At 41.4% G+C, this 22,345-nt stretch overlaps 1 protein-coding gene across 1 annotated transcript in view; it reads left to right on the top strand.

Annotated features, from left to right (window-relative positions):
- Positions 1 to 11,007, top strand: part of RAB2A (RAB2A, member RAS oncogene family) — an 82,397-nt gene extending 71,390 nt beyond the window's left edge. The window contains exons 7-8 of the mRNA XM_077810227.1: positions 3,202 to 3,270; positions 9,731 to 11,007. Coding sequence (XP_077666353.1) covers positions 3,202 to 3,270; positions 9,731 to 9,826 — 165 coding nt within the window. The 3' untranslated portion in view covers positions 9,827 to 11,007. The remainder of the gene's footprint in view (positions 1 to 3,201; positions 3,271 to 9,730) is intronic.
- The last annotated feature ends 11,338 nt before the right edge of the window (positions 11,008 to 22,345 follow it).

Raw genomic sequence — 22,345 nt, 5'->3', positions numbered from 1 at the left:
TGTTTACATGAAGTTATCATAACACATTTTCAGGACTTCATGGTTCTGTTTAATGTTCTAGTTTAATGGAAACAAGTGAATATCCACATAAGAGCTTCCAGCTGTGTGAATTTCACAAGCTTTGACCATAGTTTTCAATTAGTCCAGTGTATAGGGCCATTGCAATAATTAGTCCGTTATCAGAAACAAAGATAAGTTTCTTCTTTATATTGAAAACTTCAATTTCTGAGGAATGTGAATCAATTCGTAGTTGGCTGAAAGCCAGTTTCTTCTCCTCCTCAACTCTAACACACGGTTGAAAAACGTACTCTCTTCCTAAGTGCCTGTGAATCTGCAATGATTAATTCTTCTCATTATTTTGCTGCAAATTCTCATGACCCTCTGTGATGATTCGATCACCCACTTAGAGTTTATGCATATTCATATCTTTCCGCTCCTGCTGCAGTCGTTCAAGTCTCCTTCACTGGCTGTGGTGTGTGCTTGGTGCAGTAATTGAGCTGCAGTAGATTGATTACTCTGGGGAGCTGTAAGGCCTTTAAAGGTGAAAACATATCAGTCCTGTTAATTAGGAAACAAAGCTCTGGTGGCAAGTTCAGCAGTCAAATGCTTCCAGTGTAGAAATGAGGAAAGGTATGATTTGTTCCTCTCCATGAACCCTGTTTACTTTTTTATATTTGAATTAGATCCACATCAGCTGTGGTGGGCTTGTGCAGAAGATAGAATCCCTTTTATGATTATACAGAGATGGTGTTTCAATCTGAAGAGAATTTGATTTGTAATATTGATTATAGATATTATCTATTGTCAATCAAACCTTAAATTATACATTGTCTTTCAAGAGTTACTTGCCCTATAAAGCTAAATAGGGCAAGATTACATTTTGTATCTCAATACTAATGCTAATCTTTCTCCAGTAACTTCCTTTCATTTGACTAATGTGTTAGTTCTGACCTTAAGTGTAGTATAGCTAAATCGTTACTTTGAATTCAAAGATACGTTTTCTGAAGACAGTATAAAAAGCCCAGGTCTTTGGCTTTTTACTATTCAGATGACTGCCTGTAGCCTCCCAAGTAAAAGATTAATTAAGAGAAAAAAATTAAAATTGGGTGAATATTAAATGATAGTATAAGGTTTTGTACAACAGGCAGAGCATCCTTACATCATATTGTAAGCACCGTTTAGTTTTACATTGCTAAGCACTCTAATCTAGAATGGAATATTACAAAGATATTAAGGGTGGGAGAACCATCTGCCACATTATCTGTCCATAAGGGTCAGAAATAAATTATTTAAGAGTAATTTATACATATTTTAAAAACCACTTTTCTCAGTAATGACTGGACGACAGATTTTGGGCTACATATGCTACTACAAAAAACACTGTTTTTGTAAGCTGTGTGTGATACATGCTATTTCGGATGTGTTAATGGACATGATCTTCATTAGGGCTGTCGATTAATCGCAGTTAACTCAAAAAATAATTGCGATTAAAAAATTAATCGCAATTAATTGCAGTTTTAATCGGACTGTTAAACAATAGAATACCAATTGAAATTTATTAAAGATTTTGGGTGTTTTTCTACATTTTCATATATACTGTGTTCTGTGCTGTAATTGAAATCAAGGTGTACATTATTTTTATTACAAATATTTGCACTGTAAAATGATAAACAAAAGAAATAGTATTTTTCAGTTCACCTCATACAAGTACTGTAGTGCAATCTCTTTGTCATGAAAGTGCAACTTACAAATGTAGATTTTCTTTGTTTTGTTTTTGAGTGCAGTTATGTAACAAAAATGTAAAACTTCAGAGCCTACAAGTCCACTCAGTCCTCCTCCTTGTTCAACCAATCGCTAAGACAAACAAGTTTGTTTCCATTTACAGGAGGTAATGCTACTGTCTTCTTCACAATGTCACCAGAAAGTGAGAACAGGCATTTGCATGGCACTTTTGTAGCCGGCATTGCAAGGTATTTACGTGCCAGGTATGCTAAACATTTGTATGCTCCTTCATGCTTCGGCCACCATTCCAGAGGACATGCTTCCATGCTGATGATGCTCATTAAAAAAATGTGTTAATTAAATTTGTGACTGAACTCCTTGGGCTAGAGTAGTATATCTCCTGCTCTGTTTTACCTGCATTCTGCCATATATTTCATGTTATAGCAGTCACGGATGATGACCCAGCACATGTTCATTTTAAGAACACTTTCACTGCAGATTTGACAAAACACAAAGAAGGTACAAATGTGAGATTTCTAAAGATAGCTACAGCACTTGACCCAAGCTTTAAGAATCTGAAGTGCCTTTCAAAAGTCTTAAGAGAGCAACACTCCGATGTGGAAACTACAGAACCCAAACCACCAAAAAAGAAAATCAACCTTCTGCTGGTGACATCTGACTCAGATGATGAAAATGAACATGCGTTGGTCCGCACTCCTTTGGATTGTTACCAAGCAGAACCCATCATCAGCATGGACGCATGTCCTCTGGAATGGTGGTTGAAGCATGAAGGGACATATGAATCTTTAGCACATCTTGCACATAAATATCTTGCAACACCGGCAACAGTGCCATGAGAACGCCTGTTCTCACTTTCAGGTGACATTGTAAACAAGAAGCGGGCAGCATTATCTCCTGCAAACGTAAACAAACTTGATTGTCTGAGTGATTGGCTTAACAAGAAGTAGGACTGAGTGGACTTGCAGGCTCTACAATATTACATTGTTTTATTTTTGAATGCATTTTTTTGTACATAATTCTACATTTGTAAGTTCAATTTTCATGATCGAGATTGCACTACAGTACTTGTATTAGGTGAATTGAAAAATACTATTTCTTTGGGTTTTTTACAGTGCAAATACTTGTAATCAAAAATAAATAAGTAAGCACTGTACTCTTTGTGTTCTATGTTGTAATTGAAATCAATATATTTGAAAATGTAGAAAACATCCAAAAATATTGAAATAAATGGTATTCTATTATTGTTTAACAGTGAGATTACTCATGGTTAATTTTTTTAATCGCTTGACAGCCCTAATCTTCATACCTTATTGAGATCTGTGGTAAAACTCCCACTGACTTTAGTGGGAGCAGAATTTGACCTTTCATGTGAGTATTGGGCTTTGTAGAGTATCTTGTTATGTCCATATTTGTTTTGTCTCATTAATATGATCTAATTTTATATTGTTTCCATTTCAGGCATTTATTAATACAGCAAAAGAAATCTATGAGAAAATCCAAGAAGGAGTCTTTGATATTAATAATGAGGTAACATTTATAGTATTCTGATAGCATGTTCTAGTGAGTTACTTTATTTTTTTTAGAAAGCACAAAACTTACAAGACCTTGGATCACTTTTTGTAACCCGTGTATTACAGTATTCTGCACACACTGCAGTAAAACATTTGTACATCCCGTTTTTATATAGATTCACTTACTATTGTGATTTAAACAGATTAGAATTAAGTGGCCCTATCCATTGATGAAACATCACAAAACCATATAAATCCCCAAAAGGGAGAAGAAAATCCACTTCCATTCACTTCCCCATATGGTGTCATCTGCTTTCAAAGATAATTTTCCACTGTGTAAATGGGGAGACCATGTTAATGTGCCAGATGTACTACATGAGCTGTCCAGTGTGGAAGAGGTGGTGTGGGAGCATAATGTAGTAAAATCTCATTCCGTGGGCAAATTAGTGATTGGAAAAATAAGGGAGAGGTGTCATTTGATTTATAAAAATCTTACAGAATCATAATTTCAATGATATTGCCCTTTGTGGCATGTCATGGGGACTTACCGCCCTCCCAGCTCCTCGTCCTCCGATTTGTGGAAATTTTGATAGTACGGTGTTGGCCTGAAGCAGCAAACCGCGGTCACTGGGAGCCGCGATCAGCCAAACCTGCGGATGTGGCAGGTAAACAAACCGGCCTGGCAGGGGCTTTTCCTGCACAAGTGGCGGAACAAGTTTGGGAACCACTGATCTACATGTATTGCTGCACCATCCCGAAAGTTGGCTTTGTCATCATTTCAACCTCATTGAATTGCTTCATCTGTTCTGTGATGATGATGATGATGCAGCTCTCCATCATGCTCAACAGATTATTATGAGCAGAATGTACATTGGATTTGTGGAACTGGTCTTGCAAGTCCTGAACCCTTTGGGAAATTACTTTAGACACATCAGTATGCTTGTCAAAGAAGACATGTAGGTAGCATTTTTGAAGGGCAACAAGCATTCTGTTGTGGGCTTCCATAGCGCGTAACATCATTTTCTTTTCAAGAATTTGGTTTACAGTACTATCACTGTTCAGAATCCCCCCCAGATCTCAGGAACACCAGTGCCATCAACAAAGGATCCAATTATATGTATCGCTGTAAAGAATATGTACAGTTCACCAGGACATAGACTCCACCATCCACAAAGATCATCACAGGATGTTGTTTGCTGTTGAACAGACCTGTAAAGGACCATGTCTAGTGTCATGACATATTTGATTCAGTTATGCAGATATATTTGTTCATGTGTTCCAGCTGCATAAAGAATGTTAACTAGCAGGTATGACTGGCAGGATGCATACATGGGTCTTCTGCTCTGGCACCATTTGTAATGTTGTATTAAAGGCTGACCATATTGGAGAATGTACCTTTCTCCTGGAATGTTGTGGTATGCTGTGTCCTGGGTTTCCAACTCATTTGAGGGTGTGTTCTATCTCTTCAACTGAAACCATACTCAATTATTTTTTTTGCCTCTGAAGTGCATCTGACTTTTGCACAAACCAAGTGAGGTCAAGGTTAGTGAATGTAGAAAGCTCTACTGTAGTTTATGTAACTGCTACTTCATTGAAAACTGGACTTCTTGGCTTCAGAATTTTTGGATCTTGATAGGAAAATGAGTGAGTTATGAAGTTAGTAAGCTCCTTCAAGGACTGAGTTTTTTGCTGGTTCAGATAGCTCTTGAGGAAGGGACTGACCCCATTAATTCACTTCTAATAGCAGACCATCACATTGACATAAAGGATACCTTTGCCACATGGAACTGAATGAAGAATTGTGTCTTCCTCCAGACCCTGTCTAGGATAGTTTTATATTTAGTGCTGTTGAGAACTTGGACTTCCTTGAAGATACAGCAGATGGCAAAGAACCTAATTTTCAATTGCAGTCTCCAGGTGGAGTACTCTGTTTTGGAATGAATTGATAAGCCAACAGCTACTTATGTGTAATCTACCACTACCTGTCTCACAGTTGTCATGCATGTGTTGGAAACCTGCCTGTCACTCAAACACATGTACATGAGGCTTGTGCTATTCTTGCTTATTAATATACTTGTTCTGAAGTAATTGAAACTACTGATGCACTTCTTAAAGAGGTAGAACAGGTCACACAGTATATATATATTTTTTTTTTTAGGTTTGTCCTCCATTATGGATCCCTGAAACTCCCATATACTCCAGGACAGAATAGTTTTCCATATAAATTTAGCAGCTGCAAACAGTCTTAATATTACTATTAACATCAGTGCTTTCTTCTGCTTTTGGTATCCTTAAAAGCTGCAAAAAGTTGTGGTGCTATGATGCATTTCTGCAGATAGGATTGAAAAAGCTACATCCATATCCCACAGTTCATCTTCAATAAGTTTAAGAGCCTTTCTGCTAAGCATTCGTTCCTCTTCAATCCCTTCAAAGCACACTGTACTTAGTTCTGCGTTGGCCATCACCACCACTTTCCCATCCATTAGAGCGCTTTTGAGGCAATTTATGAGCTGAGTCGCACAGTTTGCAGTCGTAAAATCAGTGTTGGTTTCTGTTGCTTTGCCCTTTTGACATAACACATTGTATACGTTACTGGCGTAAGGCTTGGTGTAACACATTACATACATTTCTGGCGTAGGATGTGATATGCAATGTCATGTACGTGGGTGTCTTTTGGGTCAATGTACCCACTTTACTTTCCCTGCAGTGCTCTTGCTAAAAGTGACTGCTTCATGTAGTTTCTCACCTGTTGAAACGTGCTTAATGGTTGCCTTTGAGCTTACTGCAGAAGAAGCAGTTGTTGTTCTCAAAATGTATGTTTTGGGACCTACTATTAGGTGTCTCGCCCATAGCTGACACTTGTCCCAGAATCCTCAACTTTTTCCTGTTGCTCAACGTACTTCCTCTCCAACATTGTCAGATTCAGTTTATGGGTGCACTTCTTATAGCCTTATATAGTAAGGTGCCACCGAGCATCGTGTTTAACTTTGCAGTGGTATTCTCCAAAGAGTCAGCTGCTCTTCGTCTCCCAATTGATGCCTAAAAATTATCAAGACCAAAGTAAAAACAAGGATTTTGTAATAAATTACTCTAGGAATGTAATTAATTATGTTATATAATTATGTGCATACTGTTTCCGGACGGATTCCAGTAATTTCTGGCTGGATGCTGACTTCTTAACCGGTACTTCATTACTAAGGCTACACTTTAGTCACAGGTATTTTTAGTAAAAGTCATGGCTGTATCACGGGCAGTAAACAAAAATTCATGGCCCGTGACCTGTCCATGACTTTTGCTATATACCCCTAACTAAAACCTGGGGTGGGGGCCCCACGGGGGCTGGGGGGAACGGCCTGTGGGAGTGGGGTGGGGGCGGACTCCCGACCCAGCTCCTGGGAAGCAGCGACCCTAGCTCCATGTGCTGCCTCCCCCCCAAGCCTTGGTTCTGCAGCTCCCATTGGCTGGGAACTCCGGCCAATGGGAGTTGCAGGGGCGGTGCCTGCGGGCGGAGGCAGCACATGGAGCTAGGAGCTGAGGATGGGGAGTTCCTGTTACCCTTCTGGCGAGGCGCCCCCCCCCCAAGCACTGACCCGCACCCTATCTCCCAGCCTTGAGTGCCCCCACACCCAAACTCCTGCTGCTGGGGGGCGGGAGAGCCCAAGACTGCCCCAGCAGTGACCAGTGCACCTGTACTGGGGCCTGCCCAAGGTGGCCAGGCGGCCCTCGGGCCAGGCGCACCAGCTGCTGCAGAAGTCACGGAGGTCATGGAAAGTCACAGAATCCGTGACAAACATGGAGCCTTACTCATTACAACTCTTTTGGCATAATAAACCAAGCTGATAATCAATACCACTGAGCTGCTTCTTTTTTAACAATAATGGCAAATAAATTTGAGGTACTTCTTCCATTTATAGTAATCTGTGACATTAAAAAATTTAATCAGGTATTATGTTCTGAGCATTAACTGATAACAGAGTACTGTTAGTCGAGAGCCACAATTTAACTTTGAGAGGCCTGCATGTTTGACGTACCTCTGTTAGAGTATAATTTAAAAAGCTTTGATTTTTAAACATTTTCTCAAATGTTATCTACAGAATTATTCTAGGGTTGTCATGTTTGGTACCATTGTGTTCGTGGGAGAAAGGGCTTTTGAATGATATCCAGCTTGACCATGATGACATATTATCAAAATTTCCACCAACCAGGGGATTAGCAAGTACACCCATTCACTCCAGATAGGGTGACACCACTGAAACTGATTCTTTAGATTTTTATAAATCAAATGGCACCTTCCTATAATTGTCCAGTAATTACATGTATTCCCAGACTGAGGGGGGAAGAATTAACTTTGAGAATTACATGAAATATGACTAAATAATACAGAGTTACATAGCTGGTTACTATAGGGAGTAAAATACTGCCCACTGTTAGGAATTTCTGTAGGCAAAGTAAAGATTATGGCTTGTTCTTATTCTGTAGTAAAGAAATTCTTAAAGCCAAAAAAACCCGTATGTCTTGGAACAACTGAAAATTTCTTCTCTGGATCAACGTGTACTGTCTCAGAGTAGATCTCTGTGATGTATGTCCTTAAATTCTCAAGTACATCATATGCCCTTATATTGAATATGACTATGTGAGAGGGCTCTGGGTAGCTCAGGGAGAGAGAGCCTTTCACATCTGATCACTGGTTCAAATTCAGTACAGGTTAGTAATCAAAGTTATCATCTAATATAGCTCTTCATTGCCCTATTGAAGTAAGTTGGTGGGATCAGTCACGTTCTCGGTGGACTAATGTCCACATCACAAAACAGCAGCACAATCAGCACTAATTGGCACCCTTGTTGGCAGTCTGGGATGTCCTTGGCACATAGCCTTTCTTTCACCCGTAGAGATGTCCCTTGAGATCAGTGCTAAGGCCAGTTGGTTGGAACCACATGGAGGATTGTGCACTGCCACCAACCATTCTGTACCTGTTCTGTGGATAGGGCTTTCATTTTCTAGTCATTTTCTGACTGCTTTTAATGGACATGAAAGTCACTGAACTGTTGGGGAAGATGGCACAAAGGAATTAGCAGAACTGCATTAAGTTGTTTCAGCACATGGAAGCTTAAAAAGTAAAAAGTTATTTCTAGTTATAGTAATAGACGTTATTAGTAAGGCATTAGAGAGAAGCTTCACTACCACTCCAGCTGCTTGAACTGTGTGACCTGTAGCTAAATAGGACTTCAGTCTTAAGCATAGGTTCTTAAAACAAAGATCCCAGCGTCTCAAAAATTATTTGTAAATTTTAATTAATATTTCATTATGTTGATATCCTTTTTTTCATGCAGCTTGTTCAGTTTTTCAAAATTCTTCAGGGTTAATATAGCAGAAAATCTTGAGTTGGTTTAAAGGAGATGCCATTCAGTTAGAAACTGATGCTTTATAAATTGGACAGTAATCAGGGCGTCTGAAGAGGCATGCTCATTGTATCTGTCGAGTTTCATATACTAGCTGACTGCTTTACTGTGCCTTATGGAGCTTTGATTGCAATATGCTGTCAAGAGCCAACAGTCCGTGCTATTTATTTGGCTTAATGCCAAGTCTGGCTCCTTGATTCCTCAAGAAGTTGCTACCAGCCCAGAGGGGGCAAAACCAATGAGCCATAGGGCATGCTTTTTATTAAAGAGGAGTCAAAGAGCGAAAAGAAACCACATCAGCTGCTGTCAATACTGAGCTAGTGCCAGAAACCCCAAGGCTACTACTGTTGCAGAACAACTGCCAAGCACTATAAATCTGAGATTTACTGTGACGCAAAGTTTCCTTAAGAGCTTAATTTCTGAAGCTACTGTATTACTTTTCTCAAAGTGCTGTATTTTTAGGTAAAATCCACTTGAGGGAGTGAGGGTTAAGATACAAGTGTGAGTTTGATGAATGAAAGAGCTACGCTGTGTGTGGGTTCTTGGCAAGTTGCCATGTCTTTGGGGATCATAGAAATTATTGATGACACAGAACACTCGTATGCCCTTAGCCTGTACAGCTGATTCAACATGGAAATAAATGCTGTCTAGAGAGGAAAAGTTGTACATTGTATTAAACCAGTGGAGGTTTTGCATCTCTTTTAAGTGTGCATTAGAAATGTATATATGTATTTTTAAAAGTTTGCTACTTTATGTGGAATAGCATTTAAATACTATTCTTCTTGTGTGTTTATGTTAACAGTTTGATAACAGGCAGAGTTCTGTTTTATAGCAGTGAAATGGAGAAAAACTGAAACAAGAAGGAAAATGTCTTTCCCTTAATTTTACTTCCTTATTTGTATCCAGGCACAGTTTTAAATAGGAGTTTTTTCTGTGGTTTATTGTATATGAAAGTAAAAGGAGAACTTCTTTTAGACATGTGCATAAACAAAAATTAATGGACTAATTTTAGTCTTTTCCAGCATATTAAAATGTTTTAAAATAGTAATTGCTGTGTATTCAACTTTTTTATTTCAGGCAAACGGTATTAAAATTGGCCCTCAACACGCTGCCACTAATGCAACACTTGCAGGCAATCAGGGAGGACAACAAGCTGGTGGAGGCTGCTGTTGAACCTATTTTTACTTTCTAGCTGCCCGACTAGGGCCCACTAACTTGTTCTTTCACCCTCCCCCCACTGCAGCTCAACTGAGACATGAAACTATTGTAAGTTGGTTTCATGCGGCAGAAGAAGACTTTATCCTTCAACTTCTTGTATAACTTTGAATAAATGGTTAATGTTCACTTAAAGACAGATTTTGGAGATTGTATTCATATCTATTTACATTTGATTTCTAGTTCAGTTGATGTGATTATTTTTGTTAAATGTTGTCTTGTGCCCTTGACTACAAACTGAATTGTATTAAACACTACAAAATCATCTGAGTATTTTAATCAGTTTGTGTAGTTAGGTTTCCAACTACTGTGGTTACCTAATGTTTAATATTGTAGAGCTGTCCAAGTTTTTGTCAATTTTCAAGGCTATAAAGAAAAGCAGAAGGACTCTTTTAATTCTGTATTTATCATTTACTTTCTGTATATATAGTTTAATAACCTGCTTGGGTGTATTTGCCAAGCTAGAATTCTTTAATGCATTTGCATAAATTCTATACTATTTAGAGCTTGAAAACTACAGAAACATTATTAGAAATCGCTTGGATGCTGAATTTTAAACCTTTTTGACATTGTTAGCATGTTCATCCTTTCCTGCCATTATCTTCAAGTCCAAGAAAAATGCTTAATGTATATTACTGGAAGCTACATATGTGTTAACTATTTTAATGCCAAATGTTTGCTGTTTGTCCACAATTTCCACAGCACCTCTTCAGAAATGGATTAGCAGTTTGCCTTAATGAATACTGTAGGTAAAAACACAGTATAATGAATGAAAAATACAGGAGGAATCGATACCCTTTTAAGATGGCACATTATGAAGACTGATCTTTTCTTATATTTTTTTCTTGTTTACCGCTTGATTTCTCAGTATATTTTTCATGCAGGACAGTTTTTCAACCTAGTTGTACAGTGACCGTGTAAAGTTTTCTTTCAGTGGCAACTTGTAATCCTAAATATATGGTAAGCATCTTGTCTGTTGTGAAAGGGGTGTGACAATAAATCTGCCAGATTGAAAATCTTGATAAAAGCCAAAACTGGAAATGCTTTGGTACTTTACTCAATATGGTGGTTTATTTTATTTTTTCTCATAATGAAATAGTTAACAGTGCAAAATAAAATTCTGTGTTTAAGTATTTAAACTTGTTAAAGTGCAGAATATTAATATTGGTCTGACTGCAAATGAGGAAAACTTCCAATTATTTTTCATATTTATACATTCAAAAATAAAGGGGTGACACTGATGCTAGCTCGCGCTTCATATATCTCTCTAAAGGAAAGAATTTCAGCCACAAGTTTTGTCTTAATGGACCAGCAGAGACTGAGGCATAAATCTGGGGACGTGGACTCCCCCCTCAATTCATCCACACTTACTGTCAAGCTACAAAAGGGAACGTTAACATCAAAAGTGATAAAGCTCACTCTGAGAAGTGTAACATAGCAATGGTTCTGAGATTAAATAAAGTTTAAAAGTATGTGAGATAAAAGTATCTTTTGCAATTTTTATAAAGGGGGGATGTTATTAATGAGCAAATGATCATCACCGATTCTAATTTTAGACCTCTTCCTACCCAGTTATGGTTGTAGAAGTATTGGAATCTGTCTGTAATACATTATATCCTTCACCTATATTTTCAACTAGTGAACATTGTGAGACCATTATAATGTAATTCAATATTTATCTCAGTTATGAATATTAATTATTTGTAATATAACATCATTTGAAGCCAAAACTGTGTACAACTTGAAACATTTATAAAGTACAAAAAAGAAAGGGTTTGCCTTGTGCTGACTCAGAGGTTTGAAGAGTATGGTGCTACACCGATTGAATCCATTCTAATCAGTTACATGGGTAGTGGTGGTAAAAACAAAGCTAAGAATAAAAATCTACCTTGGATCTGAGTGGTAGTCTAGCAATACAACTTGCTACCTTATGTGAGCCAAGAGTCTTTTACCTTATGTGAGCCAAGAGCCCAGGATATTGGGGGCTGGCAGTGCTGCAAAGATAAAGTGCTTGATCCTGGAGCTGTGAGAAAGGAATACAGTGCTCCATAGTAAACTCAGGCCATTTTGGAAATTGGAGCCAGCCTTCCTTGGCCATAGCAATTGTCAGTATAAGAAGTCTAATGGACAAGAGCTTCCCCTTTTCCAATACAGCCTCACCCCCAGGAAAAGGGCAGGGGGTGATCATGTCCTGTATGAGTGATAGGTTTTGGGGTAGAACTAAAGAAGCATCTGACAACCATTTCACCTGCTGAAGGCTTGGTGGACTCTACATTTTATAGAATTGGAAATCTGAGCATCTCTAGCAGAGAGCCAACCTTAGTTTTCAGACTATACTAGTATTGTTCAGAAGTCTGCAGATTGGAATAAAATCTTGACTTTGATCATGCTGCTAATCCTACTCCAGTAGAAGAATGTAGTAGGAGTTCTGCTACAGAATCCACTGCTGTCCTAGTCCTGTTACTGGTCATAATCTGGTACTTTCAAGGAGGAGCTAGAACAGGCCTAATGTTAGTTCCTGGGGGTGTCCTGCTGCCCTACTTCGGCCACCAGCTTAGTGTGAAACTTATCTTTAAAGCAAATACTTTTCACTGTAATATACCATCTGCATCCTTTTGTTGCTTTTGTGTTTTGAGGAATTACCAATTTTTTTCGTGGATATTCAACACTCCCACCAGCAGCAGGCTGGACTAGGGTGGTTGTAATTACACGGCACACTTTACCAAGGTTATGACAATTCTGTGGCAAATATTACAACTTTATTTACACCTTACTAGCTGTGATAATTTGTCTAATTTCCTAGTTGCATTCAAGAAACCCATTGCATTTTTATGGCCAGGAAATTGCTTGGATGACAATGGAATTTAAATATTTGTGTACATCAGGGACTTAAACAGCTGCTGTAATCTCATGAAAAGCCACTACTAGCAATGGAAAAGTCATATCAAGGTACACTATTATGCAACTTGCTAACTGTTTCTGTCCCTCTCGTAACTTACAATATGGAGTAAAAATACTGCTGAGTACAGAAATGGTAAATTCAGGATGGCAAATTCCCTCAAGAAACTTCTAGGCTTTTCTGTATCATTCCTAATGTGAATAGTAACCAATCTCCCGGAATCTAGGAACACTCACTTAAAGATTCTTGCCCACAGTGGTTTTATGCCACTGTAATTCCAACAACTTCAGTCGTTAGCTCTGATTTTACACCAAAGTGAGATCAGACTCAGGCCTTTTGTTAGTTAAAGGTAGCAGTATTCCCTAACACTGTTAAAATACACTAATTTGTTGGGCTTATTTGTTACATAGAATAGTGTTATATAAGTGGATGGATAGACCATCTGTTGAATAATTACCAGGAAAAGAAAATAACTCAAAGTAATGTATTCCACATGTATACTTATTTTGTACATTTACCCCCATAAGTTTGACCTCTGGATAGTCTGTGAATTTGTGGGGGTTAGGACAACAAATTAACAAAGTTGGAGGTTATGAGGCCACAAGCATCCTAAAAGCCAGTTGGCTCTGGATGTTCTAGAATAGCAAGGTCTGCTTCGAAAACACTTCAAACATGACTCTGCCAGAGATCGGCATCAACTGTTCTATAGAAACTTCATGTATCTTCACCCAGTGACAGAGCATTACATCTTTGTTCCATAGTGGTAGACTGTTTTCATGCTCTTTTGTTAGTGCCATGGAGTTTTTCAGTAGATACCATTATAGAATTTAGTGATAGACACCACTTTTTAATGGCTTTTGCTTCTACTCAGTAGTACAAAATGTTTTAGAGAGAGACACCCATAAAAGACTCTTTTAAACAGTGCTGTTGTACAAGACATGTAAACATGCAAGAAATGCTTAGTAGCATTTAATAGATGCAGAAACCTGTGATCTGCCAAATAATTTTCTCAGAGTTGCTTAGAAATGATTTAATATTGCAAAAGTTTATTTAAACATGGTAGAGCTTTTGTCAATTTCATCCAACAAAAGCTCTTCACAATATTAGTCTTCTTTTTTCCCCTTCATATGGTTTAGTAACTTCATTTGGGTTAGAGGAGCATTGTGTGCGGTTCCTTTCTTTGTCTTCAGCCCCACCCCCACCCCCTTTTTTGTGGATGTTGATAATATATTAGGTGATATTTTAAAATACATAATTCTTCTAAGAAAAATACTGTTCTGATTTTTGGTGGTTGTGACAGGGTGTACCTACCCCACCCTGTCCCAGAAAGGGTTAACTGTACATTGCAGACTGAGGAGGCCACACCCTTCCACCCCTGCTGGGCATACTCAGGCTGGAGCTAGGATATAAAAGGAAGCAGCCTGGGTAGGCTGCTGAAGGGGAAACATGCAGATTACACACACTTTCCTAGGAGCTGATACAGCCTCTGGACTACAGAACCAAGGCAGGCCTATCCCCAGACAAATCCTAGCCTGCCTGCAGAACCCAGAGAGGGAAACGAGAGTCAGGAGCTAAGGACCACTGCAGCAGAAGACAGGATAGGAAGCAGCCCAGGGGACTTAGACATTGTTCTGGTTATAGAACTAGGAAATAGGTCAGCATGTTTCAGGGGATCACCACTGACTCATTGGTGAGTACCCTCGCCACTGCCAGGGCCCTGGGCTGGGAGTCATAGAAGCAGGGAGGGCCCGAGTCCCCCTCCCCCATATGCCACAACTCTCTAGGCAGTGTCCACTTACCTGACAGGCCAATAGGCCACACAGTCTCACAGAAATGGGCAACTTTAGTGACTCCAGCCAGTAGGCCAATGCAGCCCTGTGAGGATGGGCTGCTTTAATGACTCTGGCCATTGGACCACTCAGTCCTGGAAGAAAGGACTGCCTATTGACTTGGGCAACCATATCAGGCCACTCTGCCCTGAGAGTGAAGGCAGATCAAGGGACTCTGGTCACTAGACCATACTATGCCACTTTATAATCAGGCTCACTTGTTTTTGACTGTATGTGACCTGACACCCTGCGACAGGGTGTACCCACAACAGTTATTTTTTAAAAGCGGGGGAAGGGACTTACATTTTTTGAATTTTCCTCATCACCATTCTGTCTCAGTTGCTTCTTGGCCATCCCCTGGGTTTGCTGTGAGGGGAATCCAAGCTGCTGTGCTCTGGAGTCCCAGGGCTGTTTCAAGGTCCTCAAGCCTGATTGGAGTCCAGCCACTGCCCCGATCTCAGGGGCCCTAGGCACAATCTCTGCCACGGACCCTTCCAGTTGCTGGAACCCACTGTCTAGCTCCATAAGCCCTCTGGGCACAGACTCCCTGGTTACTTACACATACTGCCCAGAACTCCATCCAGTGGTGTGAAGCTTCTAATTTACCGTGTAACTCTAGCAGGAGCATATAGTACGTGTGAAACAGTCAACACAGGTGTGCACCTCGTCCAGTCTTCATACTCTGTTATATTTAATCCTGGAAAGCGCAGGAGAGTACAGACCATAGAAAACAATAAACATTCAGAACTACAATCCCCTTCCATAGCCCACCCTTTCCTTGGGGCATCCATCTGTGTTATGAGGGGCTGACAGGGTTGTCAGTTCCCTTGCCTATTCTGCCCCTGCGCTAGCCTCCCTCATCTTAATCTAGTGCATAATGGCTCTTCTCCCCTCACCCCGTTCACCTCTGAGTCCCTTTATAGACTCCTATTGTGGTCACCTGCTAACTTTCCATTCTGTTCCAAGCCCACCTCCTTTCAGTTAAGAGGAGGAAGTGTCTCCTTCCAGCTGCAGCAAACGCACTGTGCCAAAGTGGTTTACCTTGAATGAGCCATTGTTGAATGCTGATCATTCAACATTGGCTCTGGCCTGGCAGAGTCATGATGCAATCCTGCTAACTCAAGGCTGATCTATGTACATATAGGCTTTTTATCAGGCCTGCTGGAATGTTGATCGAAGGGGGGGGGGCATGAGGCCCTGCTACTCTCCATGGCCCCACCCTCTGCTCCTCCTCTTCCTCCCTCCCCCAGGCCCTGAGCAAGCTAGAGCTGCTCAGTGGTAAGAGCCGCCCAGAGAGCCTGGGCTGCTGTGTGGAGCCCTGGACCCTCCACCTACTCTGAGGGGGGATGGCCCCCTAGGGCGCACCACCCAGGGCAGCTGGAGGGTCCTGGGCTCCCTGAGCAGCTCTTACCACTGCACAGCTCCAGCTTCATGCGTGGCCTTGAGTGGAAGAGGAGGGGCAGGGCTGCTGAGAGGAGCTTGGCCTCATGGCATGGAGGGGATAAGGCCCACTTCACCCCCAACCACCGGGAAGAGGTTGGCACTGGGGTGGGGGCTGCCACTGGTGCTCTGTGCCTGCCTGAAGTTTGCAGTTTGTGGTGGCAATGTGGGCCTGTGCCCTCAAACTATGCCCATTTTAAAAATTGTGTAGGTATGGCCCTCCCACATTTTAAAGGAGGGGACATGGCCCCCCTTTGTTCCAGTACCCCTGCTTTCTATGACAGTCATTTCATGGTACAACTTCATAAAATCATTCACTACTATGATCGTCTAGACAGAACTCCCAATTTGTCACGTTTCTCCCCCTTTCAAACAAGAATAAAGCAGGGGATGTGACAAGTATCTCAGGATGAACAGGCACTCCACTTCTAGACAGAGCATCTGCTGTTACTACTTATTAATTTGAACTTCATACGTTGTCATTAAACAATTCCAATGATGGTACCAATATGCAGTTTCATGCCATTATAGGTCAGTTCCTGTGTTCATACCCCTGTGGGGAGAGGTGTGTTCCTTCCCCCATCCCATCAGCTTTAATTATATCTCAAATGACCACACAAACTATAAAGTAAAAGGCATCTTTCCCCCTCTTTCCCATCTACACTTCCCCTAGCGGTTGCCTCACATCCTTCTGGGGATTTCTCCATCCTTTGCCAGGTATCATGAATTTGTCAGCACTCTTTACTACCCAGTCTCCCTCATTCCAGAGGAGCGCTGGCATACATCACCTCTTGGCCTCGCCTCAGTTTGCCTTTCCCTGTGGATATTTGAATCACAGCACCTTTTAGCTGTGCCCACTTTCTCTGCTCCCAGTGGAGTTCTGGCATCTTCTAACTGTATCAGTGGCTCACCACTCCCAGCAGGATTGTTGGCCACCACACCTTCTGGTTGTACTACAGTCTTCGCAGTCCCAGCAGAGTTCTGGCCTGTGAACAATATGGCCATTTTCTGTATTATCGTTGGGAGATTTTACTGTATTAAGTTACTCTATCATTGTGGATGCGGGATTGTATTCCATGGGAGAGGATGACCACAGCTTCGTCAGGAACTCAGCACATTGGGGGTGATTAGGCACGTTGACTCAGGTTGTGCGGGGCATGGATCAGCATTCACATCACACGCCTCAGTGCCCAGCCCAAGCCAGGGAAGCTAATGATTCAACCACCTCACCAAATTCGATGATGAATGCTGGTTACGTACCACCTGAGGCATGTTGCTCATATGCTAAGAAGACACAGGTTGTAACACCACCAGACAAGTAGCACCACCTGGAGAGGTTTGCATATACTAGTTTAAACTGGATTCTGCAGAGACCAACAGACAAAGGCAGGCCTTTTGGATAAATAGCCTGAGTTTACACTGATTTAGGGCTTTCTTTCTGATCCAGCAAACAAACAGGACCTTCTGTCCAAGGGGGCTCCCAATCCCTGGGGAGGGGGTGGAAGGATTTGACCTACTGGAGCCCCATAAGACTGAGCAGTGACCTCTTGTAAGCTGTTAGCATGCATATAGGAACATGTTTTTTAATATGTTTTTTCTGTAATGCTTTCACCTTAAGAATAACTGCATGTACCTAGGAAGAGCTGTGTGGTAACTTGCAGCTGAGGGCAATTACCCTCTTCACTGCCTTCAGAGAGAAAACAAAGCACAGATGCTGGCCTTTTAGTCAGTGGGTCTTACAGGGGATATCCTTGTGTAGGCAGGAAACCGTGCAACCAGAAAAACCCCGGTCAGAAGGGAGACAGATATGGGTCCCTGCTCAAGCTGAGGAGCCAGGAGCCTAGAGTGGGTGTCCATGGTGGACCACAGAGAGGGAATACAAGTGCAGTTGCCCTGAACTGGCACATAACAAAGGCTCTGTGTTTGTCACGGAGGTCATGGATTCCAGGACTTCTGCAGCGGCCCGTGCGGCTGGCCTGGGAGCTCAGGCAGCCCCTGGGCCAGCCACACCAGTTGCTGCTGGGGCAGTCTCGACCCCCTGCAGCAGGAGTTTGGATATGGGGGGCTCAGGGCTGGGGATTGAGGCATGGGGCGGTGCTTACCTGGGGCAGGGGCACTCCCCAGGTGACAGAAATTCCCTTCCCTCAGCTCCAAGCTCCACCTGCTGCATCTGCCTGCAGGTGCAGGCACCGCCCCCGCAGCTCCCATTGGCCATGGTTCCCAGCCAATGGGAGCTGCAGAACCAGGGTTGGGGTGGAGCAGAGGTCACCGCGTCTGGAGCTAGAGGTCATCGCTTCCCAGGAGCTAGGTAGGGAACTTGCCCCAGCCTCTGCCAAGCCATCCCCCAAGTTTTAGTCTGGGGTGTATAGTAAATGTTCTGGACAGGTCATGGGACGTGAATTTTTGTTTACTGCCCATGACCTGTCCATGACTTTTACTAAAAATACCCATAACTAAAACATAGCCTTACCCATAACAACTCTTAGCTGAACCACTATCTCACTGCTTCTAGCAGGATTCTTCACCACAAACATTCAGCACTGACTCTGTTTCCCTGGTGAGGGTAGACATCAAGTTTGCCCCCTCAGCCACTGAGTGTGACTATGGCGGGTTTCCTCCTGAGCCCTCAGGGTTTCACCCTGTTACATAATTACAGAAAATTACGTATCAAGAAAAATAACTTCCCCAGATTCCTACAATCAGAATCCTAGAACCTCTTCAGTGTCCATGTTGACTAAGGGCTGCAGGTAATATACCCATAGCTGTTTGCTTGCTAGCCTCTGATCAGGCACACCCTTATGTCCTGGGTCCCATGGGCATGACTTGACTGTCTTCTCCTGTCTGCAGCCTGTTTGTCCTGGTTAGCAAGCTTCTCTTGCTCCAGCTCTGTCTGCTCACTCTGATGTCTGACCCCCAGCTCCATCCATCTTTCTACTTCAGCCTCCATTGCTTTGGACCTCTTACCATCACTGCCACGTTTGCTAGATCCTGTGTGGCCCTGTCGTCTTCATCACCTACAAGCCCTACAGGAAAAAAAAGGGACCCCTTCTGGCCCTATGTCTGAAGCACATGCCCCATCGTGCGTCATGGTCACCAGCTCTGATTTCTTTTGATCATCAGCAGTCAGATCTCACTGCACACAGAAGCCTAGGAGCTTCTCCTTCTTGAGCTGTTCATAATTCATGCTTGCTAACTCACTTTTACCTGAGACAAACCTGCTCCTGATTTTCAGTTTAAGAGCAAACATGTTTTTAAAAGCTTCACACACCAGATAAATCCCAAACCCAATCTCTACAATAGAATGGCTCCTCTGTCTCTAAACTTTTTGTTAGAGATACGTAGATATAACTAGGAAAGGGTGGGTTTTTTTGTGAAGTAGTTTGTCCTATTTATAATCCCATGCATAACAGAGTAAAATCAAATTGCATATTTAGGTTTTTACACTAAATGGGTGTCAGTATTTACTGCTGGGCCCTCATGACTTCAATCCATCTCAGATCAGTTACAAGGAATACCCCATTTCTTATCCAAATGTGTCTTTTTTCCCCCTTTTGATGCTATTTGATTTGTATGTCCTTGAGGCCATCAACTGTGAAGGCTACCGCGAAGAACAGCAGCAGATATTGGAAATGGAAATTGAAGTTGCAGTCAGGTCCAGATGGTATACCACCTGAAGTGTTAAAACATGGAGGAAGAGGCAAAGTCATGGTCCTTTGCAAACTATTTAACCTCATTTGAACAAAGGGTGAAGTTCCTGAAGACTGACAATGCTCAATCATTGCTCTTTAAGAAGGGTGACCCAACGGATTTCAATAAGCACAGAGGAATAAGTCTTATAAGCATTCCTAGCAAGTGATTCTCAACCAAATGAAAAGAGCATAGGAAATCCTTTTTTGAGTCACAAGCTTGCTTTTGATCTGGACGTTCCACCGCAGATCAGAGATTTGCTTTTAATCAAATCTTGGAGAGACGCAGAGTTCAATGCACCCCTGTTTTGCACATTCATTGACTTTAAGAAATGCATTCAACGCCGTTAATAAAGAAATGCTCTGGAAAGTACTGAAGTGGTATGGTTTATCAGCAAGCTGATTCAAATGCTGCAGATTCTGTATAGCATAGGCATGTAATAAGTGTCAATGACAAGCTGGCAAAGTGGTCTGAGGTGAAAACTGGAGTCTTCACAGTTCACAGGGGTTGTTATGATGAAAAGTGGATAGCTACTGACAGCAGAACATTTGCATCCCTGAATAAAAATGTTTAGAACCTTAAATCAGTATCCATGATTACCCACATTACTTTACAGCTATGAAACTTCGGTACTGACAAAGCATCTGGAGCAAAAGCTGCAAACATTTGAAATGAGGTATCTGTACTGTATTGCAGATATGATAAGACTTGATAGATTAAGAAATGCTGACATTTGTAGAAGATAGAAAGTGCAATGCAAGACAACAATCATTAAAACACATCAGTTACAATGGTTTGCTAGAATGACCCCATGCAGAGTGCCTAAAATTGTTCTCAGTGGAAGAGTGCATGGTGATAGAGACCATGGCCATTCAAGGAGAAGGTAGTATAACAGTATATAAAACTATCCAGGCAACCCCCGCAACAGGCTCAAATGGTGGCTCTAAACAGCTGTTGATAGAATCTGCTCGTAACCTCAGCCCCACCCAACCTTAGCACTGGGGAGAAAAGAGAAGATGATGATACATGCTTTCCCAGTTCTGTTACTCTGACTATTTGAATATGCCTCATGCACAGTAGTGTTGACCACAAGGTTTATATATCATATTGTTCTTAAAAGGACACTGTCATACTAGTTTTATGCTAAAAAGCATACATTTTTAAAGTTCTGCATTCTTGTATACAGTAGTCTTCAATTATGAGAGAGTTGGAGTGCCAAAACCCCCTTTGGAAAAACCCCTTGGGAACCTAGGCTGGCAGAGCTGTAATCAGACACTAACAGTGTCGCTTGCTTATAATTACAAAACTGAGAGGATATGTAGGAGAGAAAACAGAAATATCAACAGAAGAACTGGAGTTGGCTTTCCAGGGAAGGAATAGTGGCTTCTGAAGTAGAAAATGGCTTAAAAATTTATTATGATTGAAGTATTTTAATCCAAATGTAAGAACCCCAACCACCCTTTACCCTTGCTACTTTTTGCCTTCAGTTTTCTTACCTTGGGTCAAGTTCTCCCACAGTTCCCAGGGCCTGAATTAGCTTAGTGTGAGGTGGCACTTCTGTCAGTTACTCTAAAGGCTCTTTTTTTCTGGCAGGATGAATTTAGTCACAGCTTTCTTCTTGTTTTGTCTATTTCCACTTTATTTTCTTCCTATATACTCTCCTATTCATCTTCAACTTATTTTGTTTATCCTCTTCCATTCTGCCCCCGTTCTACCACTCCTTCAAGCCCCTTTCTTTCCCCCTTTCCCCTGCAAAAAAAAGTCCTTTTCCTTTGGCTGATCCTGCCTTATTACAGTTTAGGAGCTTTTGTCCTGCTCACACACCTACTCCTCTGCAATTCCTATCATACCTCTGTTCAATGTTCTTCCTAAGTGACTTATACAAAGTGGTTCTAAGAGCCAGGCAGAAGAAGACACTAAAACGACTGATTTTGAGAAGCAGAACTCCCACACCAGAGTTAGGGAGCTGGAGTCCAACCAGTAAAATGTTATTCTACAACCCTACTACACTAGACCAATTACTTCTATGCTTTGTAGGTAATGTAGCCCATATTTCAATTTAGCATGTGAGACAAGGAATGCATCTTTCTCCTCCTGGTTGTAATCATGTAGCAGGTGAAGAATTGCATGGGTGCTATGTGTTCTCATATAATGTATGCATGATTTTGCTTGTGTGGGGGACATAATCTATTTCCTTCTGTTTTTCCCATTCAGTACTGGAAAGATCAAGGTTTTCTTTAATGTAAACCTGCACTAATGTTAATTGTTAGGAACCATGCAGAAGACTACACTATAAACACCTATGTTCCTAGAGAGTTAATGCCTCCCTGTCCCCTGCCAAACTACAGTTCCTCTGCCGTATAGCTATGTGCTAACCTTATTAAAAATATACAGTAGTAATTTGTTTTATTATCGTATCGAAGTCCCAGTTTGTAAATAATCCATGTCACTGCCATATAAGTAGCTGATGAAATGTCTTTACTAGGTTTGCTGAGCATGAAAGAAACCACACCATTTGGCAATAAAAACTACTAACAATCTAACCAAATCAAGACCACGACAAAAGCAGCATGTTGTCGATCTATCGTTTTTATTTTTGGGACAGGTTTTATTATTTTTGGA

Source organism: Eretmochelys imbricata, chromosome 2 (genome assembly GCF_965152235.1).
Source record: "Eretmochelys imbricata isolate rEreImb1 chromosome 2, rEreImb1.hap1, whole genome shotgun sequence".
In the NCBI taxonomy this organism is placed as follows: domain Eukaryota; kingdom Metazoa; phylum Chordata; order Testudines; family Cheloniidae; genus Eretmochelys; species Eretmochelys imbricata.
Note: the sequence above shows the minus strand (reverse complement) of the source record. Positions and strands in the feature narration are given on the sequence as shown.